This window comes from Babylonia areolata, chromosome 21 (assembly GCF_041734735.1).
Source record: "Babylonia areolata isolate BAREFJ2019XMU chromosome 21, ASM4173473v1, whole genome shotgun sequence".
NCBI classification, from domain to species: domain Eukaryota; kingdom Metazoa; phylum Mollusca; class Gastropoda; order Neogastropoda; family Buccinidae; genus Babylonia; species Babylonia areolata.
Window position 1 is genome coordinate 8,003,371 of NC_134896.1, and position 12,805 is coordinate 8,016,175.

At 44.2% G+C, this 12,805-nt stretch overlaps 1 protein-coding gene across 1 annotated transcript; it reads left to right on the plus strand.

Annotated features, from left to right (window-relative positions):
• Positions 1–983: 983 nt before the first annotated feature.
• Positions 984–7,170, plus strand: LOC143296410 (enhancer of rudimentary homolog). Its single transcript, XM_076608305.1, has 4 exons — positions 984–1,053; positions 3,491–3,578; positions 4,849–4,969; positions 6,857–7,170. Exons 1-4 carry the CDS (start codon positions 1,051–1,053, stop codon positions 6,948–6,950), a joined length of 306 nt encoding a protein of 101 aa, XP_076464420.1. The 5' UTR covers positions 984–1,050; the 3' UTR covers positions 6,951–7,170.
• The last annotated feature ends 5,635 nt before the right edge of the window (positions 7,171–12,805 follow it).

The following is a 12,805-nucleotide window of genomic DNA, read 5'->3' on the forward strand; positions in this document are numbered from 1 at the left end:
TTTTCAGTGCGCCATGAAATGAGCCGGCGCGTGCTGCACAACTGAGGGACCTCGGTTAATCGTCTCACCCCAAAGACAAGACGCTCACTCAGTTTGATTTTCCAGCTCTTGGTTGAGAGCGGGATTCCGACGACGGATGAAAGCCATGACACTTTCAATTAGGATACTGAAGACTAACCCCAGGCTGACCGTGATTGATACTTCAATTTCATTTTCGCAGTAAAAAGAGTCTCTGGTATGACTGAACCTTTTTTCACACTTTAATTTTTTTTTAAATAATTTTTTTAAATTTATTAACAGGGTTGTTGACTTCTGGAATAATCTGCCCAGTAACATCATGTTGTCAATGCAGGAACACTTAACACTTTTTACTGAAGAATTTATTAGATAAACACTGGAAGGATTATGGATTTCGAGTTAATTTCTCCACTAGGAAGCTAGCCATAACATTAGTAATTGCGCACTTTTATCAGTATAAAGTATGGGGGAATTTTTTTTTTTTTAATCAGGCAAAAGCCTGATAAAGCCTAAAAGCCGTGACATTTCATATGATATGACATGAGATCTGATATGATAACTACATCAACATGTCCAGTGAAACTGAGGTTCTGAGTCAAATGGCGACCCGGACAGTGGCAGTGGCAGCTCACGGACGTATAAATAGACGTATATATATACATCCGTGCGTGATCATCACCACACACCAAGTAAGAAGTGCTGCCGGGCCGTCGACGTTGGCGACTATCGAAGGACTGATGTCTACACTACCCCCAGACCATCAACTTGTCTGAATTTGAAAGCCCCGGAGACCACAGGAGAAGAGTTTGGCCATCCTATCCGTTGACCAGACCCCAAACTAACCATTCCAGTGGCCGTCACCGCTCTCCGAGACGTTTGTCCCTCAAGCGAGTCGAAAGGTATTGCTATATTCACAGTAATGATTAGTTATAGAAAACCTTCCGTATATATAGTCTTGCTCTGCACAGCCGCGAAATTGGCCACTCGCAGTCAACTTCCGTTGGTGTGTGGAATTGAGCTTTCCGTAAAAAAATGGTAATGAAATTTGATTTTCTCTCTTGATTTGGCATTTATGGACAACTTGTTTTTGTTTTTTTGGGGTATTCAGTATGTTTTTCACTTGCTTGTAGAATTAATACAAAGAATGCAACGAGTGACATACATAGAAGATAACTATATAATTTTACGAATGGAAATGTATGAAACTACCCCGTACCCGCAGGACGAGCGCTCATCTTCGACTTTATGAACCGTGTGCACCGTTACGTTGTGGATTATAACCCGTAACGTTAGTGACTTGTGTAACGTATCGGGTTTGTGGCTATGGCTTACAGATATCGGGGACAGCTGAATTTTTTGGGTCACCATCTCACTGGTAATTAGGTCGTGGTTGATGAGGACCTACCCGTCCACCGACACGAAACAAAGGATCAGAAGATGCCGTGGTGATGGTGTCTTGGCTTCAGAACATTACTTAATCTCTCCTCCACCCTCCCCCTCCACTTACCCAACCAACGGCAATACCCACGTTTCTTCCCTTGTGTGTGTGATGGTTTTTTTTTAATCTTTTTTTTTCCAGTTTCGTTCCTTGGACGGAAAAATCGTAAATTTGTTTTAATAACATTGTAATTTGTTACATATAATATACATATAATATATGCACTGCATTTCTTCCCCTGTCAAGAGACGAAAAGAAGGCCAGTCAAAGAGTGGAGGGGAAGAAATGTAGAGTATGTATTACAATGTGGAGTGATGGTCTAGAGGTAACGCGTCCGCCTAGGAAGCGAGAGAATATGAGCGCTGGTTCGAATCACTGCTCAGCTGCTGCTATTTTCTCCCCCTCCACTAGACCTTGAGTGGTGGTCTGGACCCTATATATATATGTGTGTGTGTGTGTGTGAGAGTAGTGTCTGTGTGTGTGTGTGTTTGTGTGTGTACATATATATGTGACATTATATGGAGACAATGTAGAAATATTTGCTGTAATGATGAACACGCAAAATGCAACATAGTCATCACTAAGCTTTATTCTGCAATGCTGAAACACTGACTGCTCTGGATTGTAGATTATGGTGGAATTAATACAAAGCCTTTTAAGGAAAAAGGTAGAAACTAAATCCAGGCAGTACAGCAGAAAGAAATCGGATTCAAAGGTAGTTCTAAACTAAATCCAGGCAGTATAGCAGAAAGAAATCATATTCAAAGGTAGTTCTAAACTAAATCCAGGCAGTACAGCAGAAAGAAATCAGATTCAAAGGTAGTTCTAAACAAAATCCAGGCAGTACAGCAGAAAGAAATCAGATTCAAAGGTAGTTCTAAACTAAATCCAGACAGCCACAGCAGAAAGAAATCAGATTCAAAGATAGTTCTAAACTAAATCCAAGCAGTACAGCAGAAAGAAATCATATTCAAAGGCAGTTCTAAACAAAATCCAGGCAGTACAGCAGAAAGAAATTAGATTCAAAGGTAGTTCTGAACTAAATCCAGGCAGTACAGTAGAAAGAAATCAGATTCAAAGGTAGAAACTAAATCCAAGCAGTACAGCAGAAAGAAATCAGATTCAAAGGTAGTTCTAAACCAAATCCAGGCAGTACATCAGAAAGAAATAATATTCAAAGGTAGAAACTAAATGCAAGCAGTATAGCAGAAGGAAATCAGATTCAAAGGTAGTTCTAAACTAAATCCAAGCAGTACAGCAGAAAGAAATCAGATTCAAAGGTAGAAACTTAATCCAAGCAGTACAGCAGAAAGAAATCAGATCCAGAGGTAGTTCTAAACTAAATCCAGGCAGTACAACAAAAAGAAGATTCAAAGGTAGTTCTAAACAAAATCCAGATAGTACAGCACAAAGAAATCAGATTCAAAGGTAGTTCTAAACTAAATCCAGATAGTACAGCAGAAAGAAATCAGATTCAAAGGTAGTTCTAAACTAAATCCAGGTAGTATAGCAGAAAGAAATCAGAATCAAAGTGTCACTGTCACTAGAGTTAGCCGGATGCCATTGTATTGTAGAAAGCACTTTCAGCTGCTTTGTGGAAATCCAAAACTTTTACCCCCTAAAATTTTCTAAAGTACCATGCCAGCAATATGTGTGGATCTGTTTAATTCTGTTCTTGTGTTTTCACAGGAAAAGGATAAGATGCACTTCAACTTGTTCAAGCTTTTTTGACTTCCATTAGTTCCAAGTGTGGATATATCCACAGGTCATGGGTAAATGCCTCATCAACAGTCTGGCCAGACAATTGAATACGTTTACTTCCTTGCAAATCGTGACTATGGTCCAAGGTTTTTGATGGTTGCTGTAACTTTAGTGTTTAAAAATTTATTTCTCAAAATAATAGTTTCATCATAATCTGATGAATTTTTATGTTAATCATGTTATTTGAAATGTTTTGAATACTGTTATACATATTTATCATAATTCTTGTGTTGATTATGTTCAAATGATGATAATTAAAATTTCATTTTTCAGTCTCACACAATCCTTTTGGTGCAGCCTACTGCAAGGCCTGATACCCGCACATACTCAGATTATGAGTCATTGAATGAATGTCTTGAAGGTCAGTACACATACTCTGATAATAAGTCATTGAATGAATGTCTTGATGGTCAGTACACATACTCCAATAATGAGTCATGGAGTGAATGTAAAACAGGACTTTCTTTTGATATGAAGCGTCAGACATTTCAGAACAATTTTACAATGGTCTGTTTTCAGCAGTGGTGTGTATTGTGTACAACAGTGGTGTGTATCTTGTACAGCAGTGGTGTGTATTGTGTGTGTACAGTAGTTGTGTGTATTGTGTACAGCAGTGGTGTGTATTGTGTGTACAGCAGTGGTGTGTATTGTGTGTGTACTGCAGTGGTGTGTATTGTGTGTACTGCAGTGGCGTGTATTGTGTGTGCAGCAGTGGTGTGTATTGTGTGTACTGCAGTGGTGTGTATTGTGTGTGTAGCAGTGGTGTGTATTGTGTGTGCTGCAGTGGTGTGTATTGTGTGTGCTGCAGTGGTGTGTATTGTGTATCCTGCAGTGGTGTGTATTGTGTGTACTGCAGTGGTGTGTATTGTGTGTCCTGCAGTGGTGTGTATTGTGTATCCTGCAGTGGTGTGTATTGTGTGTACTGCAGTGGTGTGTATTGTGTGTGCAGCAGTGATGTGTATTGTGTGTGTACACCGTATAGCAGTGGTGTGTATTGTTTTCAGCAGTGGTGTGTATTGTGTGTACTGCATTGGTGCGTTGTGTGTACAACAGTGGTGTGCATTGTGTACAGCAGTGGTGTGTATTGTATGTGTACAGTAGTGGTGTGTATTGTGTACAGCAGTGGTGTGTATTGTGTACAACAGTGGTGTGTATGGTGTACAGCAGTGGTGTGTATTGTGTGTACAGCAGTGTGTGTGTGTATGTCTTGTGTATACTGCAGTGGTGTGTATTGTGTACAGCAGTAGTGTGTATTGTGTGTGTACAGTAGTGGTGTGTTTTATGTGTGAACAGTGGTGGTGTGTATTGTTTGTGTACAGTAGTGGTGTGTATTATGTATGTACAGCAGTGGAGTGTATTGTGTGTACAGCAGTGTGTGTATCTTGCATGTACAGCAGTCGTGTGTATGTGTGCACAGCCATAGTGTGTATTATATGTGTACAGCAGTTGTGTGTATTGTGTGCAGCAGTGTATGTATTGTGTACAGCAGTGTTGTGTATTGTGTACAGCAGTTGTGTGTATTGTGTGTACAGCATTTGTGTGTATTGTGTGTGTACAGTAGTGGTGTGTATTGTGTGTGTACAGCATTGGTGTGTATTGTGTGTACAGCAGTGTGTGTGTTGTGTGAACAGGGATCTGCAAAATCTTTGAGGAGCACTTGAAGCGGATCCACCCGACTGACCAGTGCATCACCTATGACATCTCTCAGCTCTTCGACTTCATGGACCAGCTGTCAGACCTCAGCTGTCTGGTGTGAGTTGGCCTGGATCCTTGTGTCACAGATTGAGTCTTAGGATCACACTCACAGTGTCACTGGTTGGGTCATGGTGTCACACATTGGGTCACACTTTGTCACAGGTTGGGTCATGGTGTCACACATTGGGTACACTTTGTCACAGGTTGGGTCATGGTGTCACACATTAGCTGACAGGTTGGGTCATGGTGTCACACATTGGGTAACAAAGTCACAGGTTGGGTCATGGATTGACAGGTTGGGTCATGGTGTCACACATTGGGTCATGATGTTACACATTGGGTAACAATGTCACAGGTTGGGTCATGGATTGAGAGGTTGGGTCATTGTGTGACACATTGGGTCATAGTGTCACAGGCTGGATCACTGTCATACATTGGGTGATATTGGGTAACAGCATCACAAATTGGGTCACACATCGGGTCACAGTGTCACACAGAGGGTGACAATGTCACAGGTTTGGTTAGATTGGGCCACAGTGTCACATATTGGGTCACAGTGTCACATATTGGGTAACAGCATCACAGGTTGTGTAGCATCATCAAATTGGGTCACACACATTGGTTCACATTATAGATTAGGTCACAGTGTCACAGATTGTGTCACAGCATCACTGGGTCATAGCATCACAGATTTGGTCAGTGTCACACATTGGTTCATATCACAGATTGGGTCACAGATGGGGTCATAACAGCACACATTGGGTCATATCACAGATTGGGTCACAGTGTCACAGACTGGGTCATAGCAGCACACATTGGGTCACAGCAGCACACATTGGGTTATAGCAGCACACATTGGGTCATAGCAGCTCACATTGGGTCATAGCAGCTCACATTGGGTCATAGCATCATTAGGTCACCACTATCTCCTTCTGTTGCCTGTCTGTCTGACTCACCTGATTCACCATCAAATTCCTCTCAGCTTGCTTCTGATCTCTTTCATGCCTGTCTGTTCAGTGCTCAGTTTGCCTGCCATGATCAAAAGACTGACTATATTTCTGATTATCTTTTTGAAAATAATTTTGATAATGTATTTCTTACAGAAACCTGGCTAAAACCACAAGGTCATGAACCCAAACTGAAACAACTGACCCCCCCTGGATACAAAACCAAGTCACTTCCTCGACTGTCTTGTGGAGGTGGCATCGCCATCGTCTACAGAGACATCTTGGAGTCTCCCCTTTCCTTCTCCCATAACCACGCCTTTCCACATGATACTTTTGAAATGCTTGAAGTCACTCTTAATGTCCCCAGTCACTCAGTCATCTTCTGTTGTCTCTATCGTCCTCCTCCTAGTCGTAAAAACAACCTAACATCTTATCTGTTTCACGATGAGTTCTGAACACTACTTGATCACTACAACCTTCGTTCTGGCAAACTTATCATCCTCGGAGATTTCAACTTTCATTTTGACAACCAAACCTCCACTGATGTCAAACGCCTATGTCAATCTCTGTCCGATCATTCTCTATCTCAGTTCGTCACATAACCAACACAGATCTGGCCATATGTTGGACTGGCTCATCACACGTGACTCTGATGCGTGCGTCAGTGACTGTAACTGACAAACTTTCTTCTGACCATTCTGCTGTTGTATTCTGCACAGGTTACACAAAGTGAAATGTCTCTTTTGCACTTCTTACACAACAAAGTGAAACGTCTGTTTTGCACAGGTTACACAAAGTGAAACGTCTGTTTTGCACAGGTTACACAAGAAAGTGAAATTTCTGTTTTGCACAGGTTACACAACAAAGTGAAATTTCTGTTTTGCACAGGTTACATACACAACAAAGTGAAATGTCTGTTTTGCACAGGTTACACAACAAAGTGAAATGTCTGTTTTGCACAGGTTACACAACAAAGTGAAATGTCTGTTTTGCACAGGTTACAGAAGAGCACAGGGACGTATGTGCCTCACAACAAAGAGTGGCTGAAGGAGAAGATATACCACATGCTGCGGAAGCAGGCTGGCAAGTGATGTCCATGTCTGCTGTTCTTCCTCATTCTCACCTCGTCCAACCATGGTCATTGGAATCAGCAGTCATGCATCACACCACACACCGACCTCATTGTGCTTGGGGACTCAGCGTCTGCCATTATGGCAAAGTGGACGTCAAACAAGTTGCTGTGTGTGTTTTTGAGGGTTGGGGAGGGGGTATGGCAGTAGGGAATACAGTTCAGATTATTGTGGAGGGCAGTAGGAAATACAGTTCAGATTATTGTGGGAATGAAGAAGGGAGGGCAATAGGAAATACAGTTCAGATTATTGTGGGAATGAAAGCAGGCAGGTGAACAGTTAACTTAGGAATGTCAGAGAAACAAAAAGGCAAGATCAACTTGGAATGAGAGAAGGAAGAGATCAAGAAAGAAAAGTCAGTTCTATGTACCATGCATTTGTCATTTCTGGTTCATGTTTTCATCATCAGATACTTTTGAATTAAAAAGAAATGAAAAACTACAGGGTCGGTTTTGTCTTTATTAGCAGCTCTGTCTATGACTTGCCTTCTTTGAACACACTTCAGGTGATTCTGAATATCCTTTTTGTGAAGCCATACACACAGACATGTCATTTTCAGTTTGAGCTTGTGGCTTTCACTTGGGTTGTGGACTGTTCAACCATCAGGAATGTTGAAGGATTTGCAGCTGAACAGAACATACTGGGATGTCTGTTTTCATGTTGTTATGAAACAACACTGAGAGAGACTTGTGTGGTTGATGCAGACAGTCTCTGTACGTTTAGCTATTAGCCAGGTCAGCCTTGGAACCTACACCAGACATATGTAGCTATCAGGACAGTGGGATGACTATTTGATATGTAATACTTGTGTAGACAGGGTCTCTATGTAGTTAAAAATCAGCATCAACATACATCATATATAAGCTATATTGCTCATCATGTTTTAAAAAATATAGAGCTTTCTTGGTTTTGTGTCTTTCCTTTCCTTCAACACTTTTAAGAACTGGGTTTACTATTTTTGCCCTCAAAATAGTTGGCATCATGAGTCTGACCAAACAGACTCTGCTTTGAATGATATAAGAAGTATGATTTATAAAATTGAAACAGAAACTTGAGTTTAATTTATAATACGGAAATAAAACCCCTTTAGAGCAGTTTCCATTTTCACTCCATGACAGCAGGTTTTATTAAGTGGCATGTCTGTGGTGTTGAATTTGTGTTTTGGTGGATGAGTCTGTGTCGACAGCATCTGTTGTTGAATTTGTTTTGGTGGATGTGATCATAGTTCTGTCTGTGGACTGCTAGTACAGCATGATAGTTCTGTCTGTGGACTGCTAGTACAGCATGATAGTTCTGTCTGTGGACTGCTAGTGCAGCATGATAGTTCTGTCTGTGGACTGCTAGTGCAGCATGATAGTTCTGTCTGTGGACTGCTAGTACAGCATGATAGTTCTGTCTGTGGACTGCTAGTACAGCATGATAGTTCTGTCTGTGGACTGCTAGGGCAGCATGATAGTTCTGTCTGTGGACTGCTAGGGCAGTATAGTTCTGTCTGTGGACTGCTAGTGCAGCATGATAGTTCTGTCTGTGGACTGCTAGTGCAGCATGATAGTTCTGTCTGTGGACTGCTAGTGCAGCATGATCGTTCTGTCTGTGGACTGCTAGTGCAGCATGATAGTTCTGTCTGTGGACTGCTAGTGCAGCATGATCGTTCTGTCTGTGGACTGCTAGTGCAGCATGATCGTTCTGTCTGTGGATTGCTAGTACAGCATGATAGTTCTGTCTGTGGACTGCTAGTACAGCATGATAGTTCTGTCTGTGGACTGCTAGGGCAGCATGATAGTTCTGTCTGTGGACTGCTAGTGCAGCATGATAGTTCTGTCTGTGGACTGCTAGTGCAGCATGATAGTTCTGTCTGTGGACTGCTAGTGCAGCAGGATAGTTCTGTCTGTGGACTGCTAGTACAGCATGATAGTTCTGTCTGTGGACTGCTAGTGCAGCATCATAGTTCTAATGTGCTGTCTGCCACAGACAGTCTGGTGTGTAGATATGAAAGTGGTACTGCTCTGCTCTGAAGTGTTGTCTGCCACAGGTAGTTTGGTGTGTAGACATGGAAGTGGAACTGCTCTGAAGTGCTGTCTGCCACAGGCAGTCTGGTGTGTAGACATGAAAGTTTTACTGTTCTTTAAGTGCTGATTGCCACATGCAGTCTGGTGTGTAGACAACATGAAAGTGGTACTGTTCTGAAATGCTGTCTGCCACAGGCAGTTTGGTGTGTAGACATGAAAGTTTTACTGTTCTTTAAGTGCTGATTGCCACATGCAATCTGGTGTGTAGACAACATGAAAGTGGTACTGTTCTGAAATGCTATCTGCCACAGGTAGTCTGGTGTGTAGACATGAAAGTGGTACTGTTCTGAAATGCTGTCTGCCAAAGGCAGTCTGGTGTGTAGACATGAAAGTGGTACTGCTCTGAAGTGCTGTCTGCCACAGGCAGTCTGGTGTGTAGACATGAAAGTGGTACTGTTCTGAAATGCTGTCTGCCACAGGCAGTCTGGTGTGTAGACATGAAAGTGGAACTGTTCTGAAATGCTGTCTGCCACAGGCAGTCTGGTGTATAGACATGAAAGGGGTACTGTTCTGAAGTGCTGTCTGCCACAGGCAGTCTGGTGTGTACACATGAAAGTGGTATTGCTCTGAAATGCTGTCTGCCACAGGTAGTCTGGTGTGTAGACAACATGAAGGCGGCATCAGCTCCTGGCTGTTCTGTTTCCATCAGTTTCACAGAGGTAAATAAACACATTGTAACAATGGGATATTCAGTTGTGAGGGCTTTAACTGTACCAACATGTAATGTTCATATACCTGTTCAGAAAATACATCATGAACATGGAGCCTTTCTTCCCCATTCCCAGCACTGCACTTTAAGGCACAAAGTGGACTGGCAACTTCCCCAGCACTGCACCCCCCCTCCCCCCCCCACCCACACTGGTACACAATCAGCACAGGGATTTCACCCTCTTACACTATCAGCACTGGATGCATGGGGATTTCCCCCCCTCTTGCACTATTAGCACCGGATATACAGGGATACCCCCCCCCACACTATTTAGCACTGGATACACAGGGATCCCCCCCCCTACACTATAGCACTGGATATACAGGAATTCTCCCACCCCCTTACACAATCAGCACTGGACACACAGGGATTCCCCCCTCCTTTACACTTTCAGCACTGGATGCACAGGGATTCCCCCCTCCCTTTACACTATCAGCACTGGATACACAGGGATTCCCCCCTCCCTTTACACTATCAGCACTGGATACACAGGGCTTTTCCGCCCTCTTATACACTATCAGAGATGCGTGAGATGAAGAACACCTGGTGGGAGAGAAAGTCTGAAGAGCTTCAGTCCGCTGCTGATGCCCACGACATGAAGACCTTCCATGATGGTCTCCGAGCTGTGTATGGGCCAAGAGTCACAGGATCAACCCCTGTCCGAGCCTTGGACCAGACCACCCTCCTGACAGACAAGAAAGACATATCCTTGCCTGCTGGGCAGAGCACTTTAACACCCTCCTCAACAGGGACTCGTCCGTATCTGACAAGGTAATTGCAGCCCTCCCACAGCTACCAGTCAATGACTCGCTAGCTGCCCCTCCCACCAAGGCCGGGACCCGGAGGGTCCTGAAGCCGACAATGTCAGGAAAAGCACCAGGAGCAGATGGAATCCAGGCCGACATCTACAAGTATGGAGGTGAGGTGTTGACAGACAAGCTGACTGCCCTGTTCCAGTCTTTATGGGAGAGAGGGGAGGTGCCCCAGGATTTCAAGGATGCTTCAATTGTCCACATTTACAAACGGAAGGGAGATAAAACATCCTGTGATAACCGTGGAATCTCTCTCCTCTGCATCGCTGGCAAGATCTTTGCCCGCATCATACTGAACAGACTGGTTGACCCTGTCTCCCACACAGTCATCCCTGAAGAACAGTGCAGCTTCCGCTCAGGCAGGGGAACATGTGACATGGTGTTTGCCGTACGCCAGATGCAAGAGAAGTGCCGTGAGCAGAACAAGGAGCTCCACATGGTCTTGGTAGACCTGACTAAGGCCTTCGACATGGTGAACCGCTGTGGTCTGTGGAAGATCCTTTTAAAGTTTGGCTGCCCAGAGAGCCCAATCCAGCTGATTATGTCATTCCACGATGGCATGCAGGCGAGAGTACAGGAAAATACGGACGTGTCAGATCAGTTCCCTGTGGTAAATGAAGTGAAGCAGGGCTGTGTCCTGGCACCCACAGTGTTCTTCATTCTCTTCTCTGCCATTCTGATTGACGCCTTTCAAGACTGCGACCGGGGCATCTACATTCAGTTTCGCACAGATGGCAAACTTTTCAACTTGCGGCGACTCCACGCTAGGTCCAGGGTGTTTGAGGCACTGTTGAGGGAGTTCCTCTTCACTGATGACTGCGCGCTTGCTGCACACACCCATGAGGACATGCAGTTCATTATGGACAGGTTCTCAACCTCCTGCAGGCGCTTTGCACTCACCATCAGCCATGTACCAACCAGCTAGCTAACAGAATGCCAGTGCCTCCCCCCAACCTGCAATAAAGATCGATGACACAGAGATATCAAGTCAGTCGACAAGTTTTGCTACCTGGGCAGAAGTGACACTGCGTATCGCCAAGGCCAGCTCCACCTTTGGCACCCAACAACAGGCTGTGGAACAACAGAGGCATCAGGCTCAGCACCAAAATCAAAACCTTCAGAGCTGTTGTGCTGACCACCTTGTTGTACTGCTGTGAAACATGGATGACGTATCGCCGGCACACTCAACAACTTGAGCAGTATCACCAGAGATGCCTCTCGGCAAAAAGTGACAAGACAGGGTCTCCAACCTCCAGGTCCTAGAGAGGAGTGGCCTGCCCAGCATTGAAAGCCTGCTGATCCAGTGCCAGCTATGCTGGACAGGACACGCTGTCTGCATGACAGACAGCAGGATCCCGAAGATGCTACTGTATGGCCAGCTGAAGGAAGGCCACCGCAAACTTGGAAGACCCTGCAAGCGCTTCATGGACACACTGAAGTCAAACCTCAAAGCCTGTGACACAGACATTGCTTCCTGGGAGACTGATGCTCTTGACCACTCTCGCTGGAGGATGCTGTGCTCTAGTGGCATAAAGACATTTGAAAACAAGAGAACGCTGGCCATTAAGGAGAAGTACGAGCGAAGGAAGCAGGGCTCAACTTCTGGAGACGTTTTCCCTTGCAACACCTGTGGGAAGTGCTGCGCATACAGATTCGGCCTCTTCTCCCATATGAGGACACACACTGACAGGTAAGCCTGCCTGCCTTCTCATCCGTTTGTCCGTCAGGAGACTCCATCATCATACACTATCAGCAATGGATGCACAGGCACAGAGATTTTCCTCCCCCCTTACACTATCAGCACAGGAATTTTTCTCCCTTACACTATTAGCACTGGATGCGCAGGGATTCCCTTCCCCCCTCTTACACTATAAGCACAGGGATTTTACCCCCCTCTTACACTATCAGCAATCAACCTTGAGTGGTGGTCTTGATGCTAGTCTTTCTAATGAGACAAACTTGAGTGCTGCGTCCAGCAGGCACATGGTGTCATCACACATGAAAAATAACCCACGTCATGGGGTGCTGCCCCTGGAAAAATTATCTATAAAAGTCCATCTTGTAAAATAAGCTCACAGACAAAACGAAAAAGGAGAAAAAAAATGTTGCACTGCACAATGGTGATGCATTTTCCTTTGAGGGGCCAGCCCAAATTTCACACAGATAAATCTGCGTTGTAACCAAATACAGTACAAAGGCATTATAATACTGCCCACATCACTGACA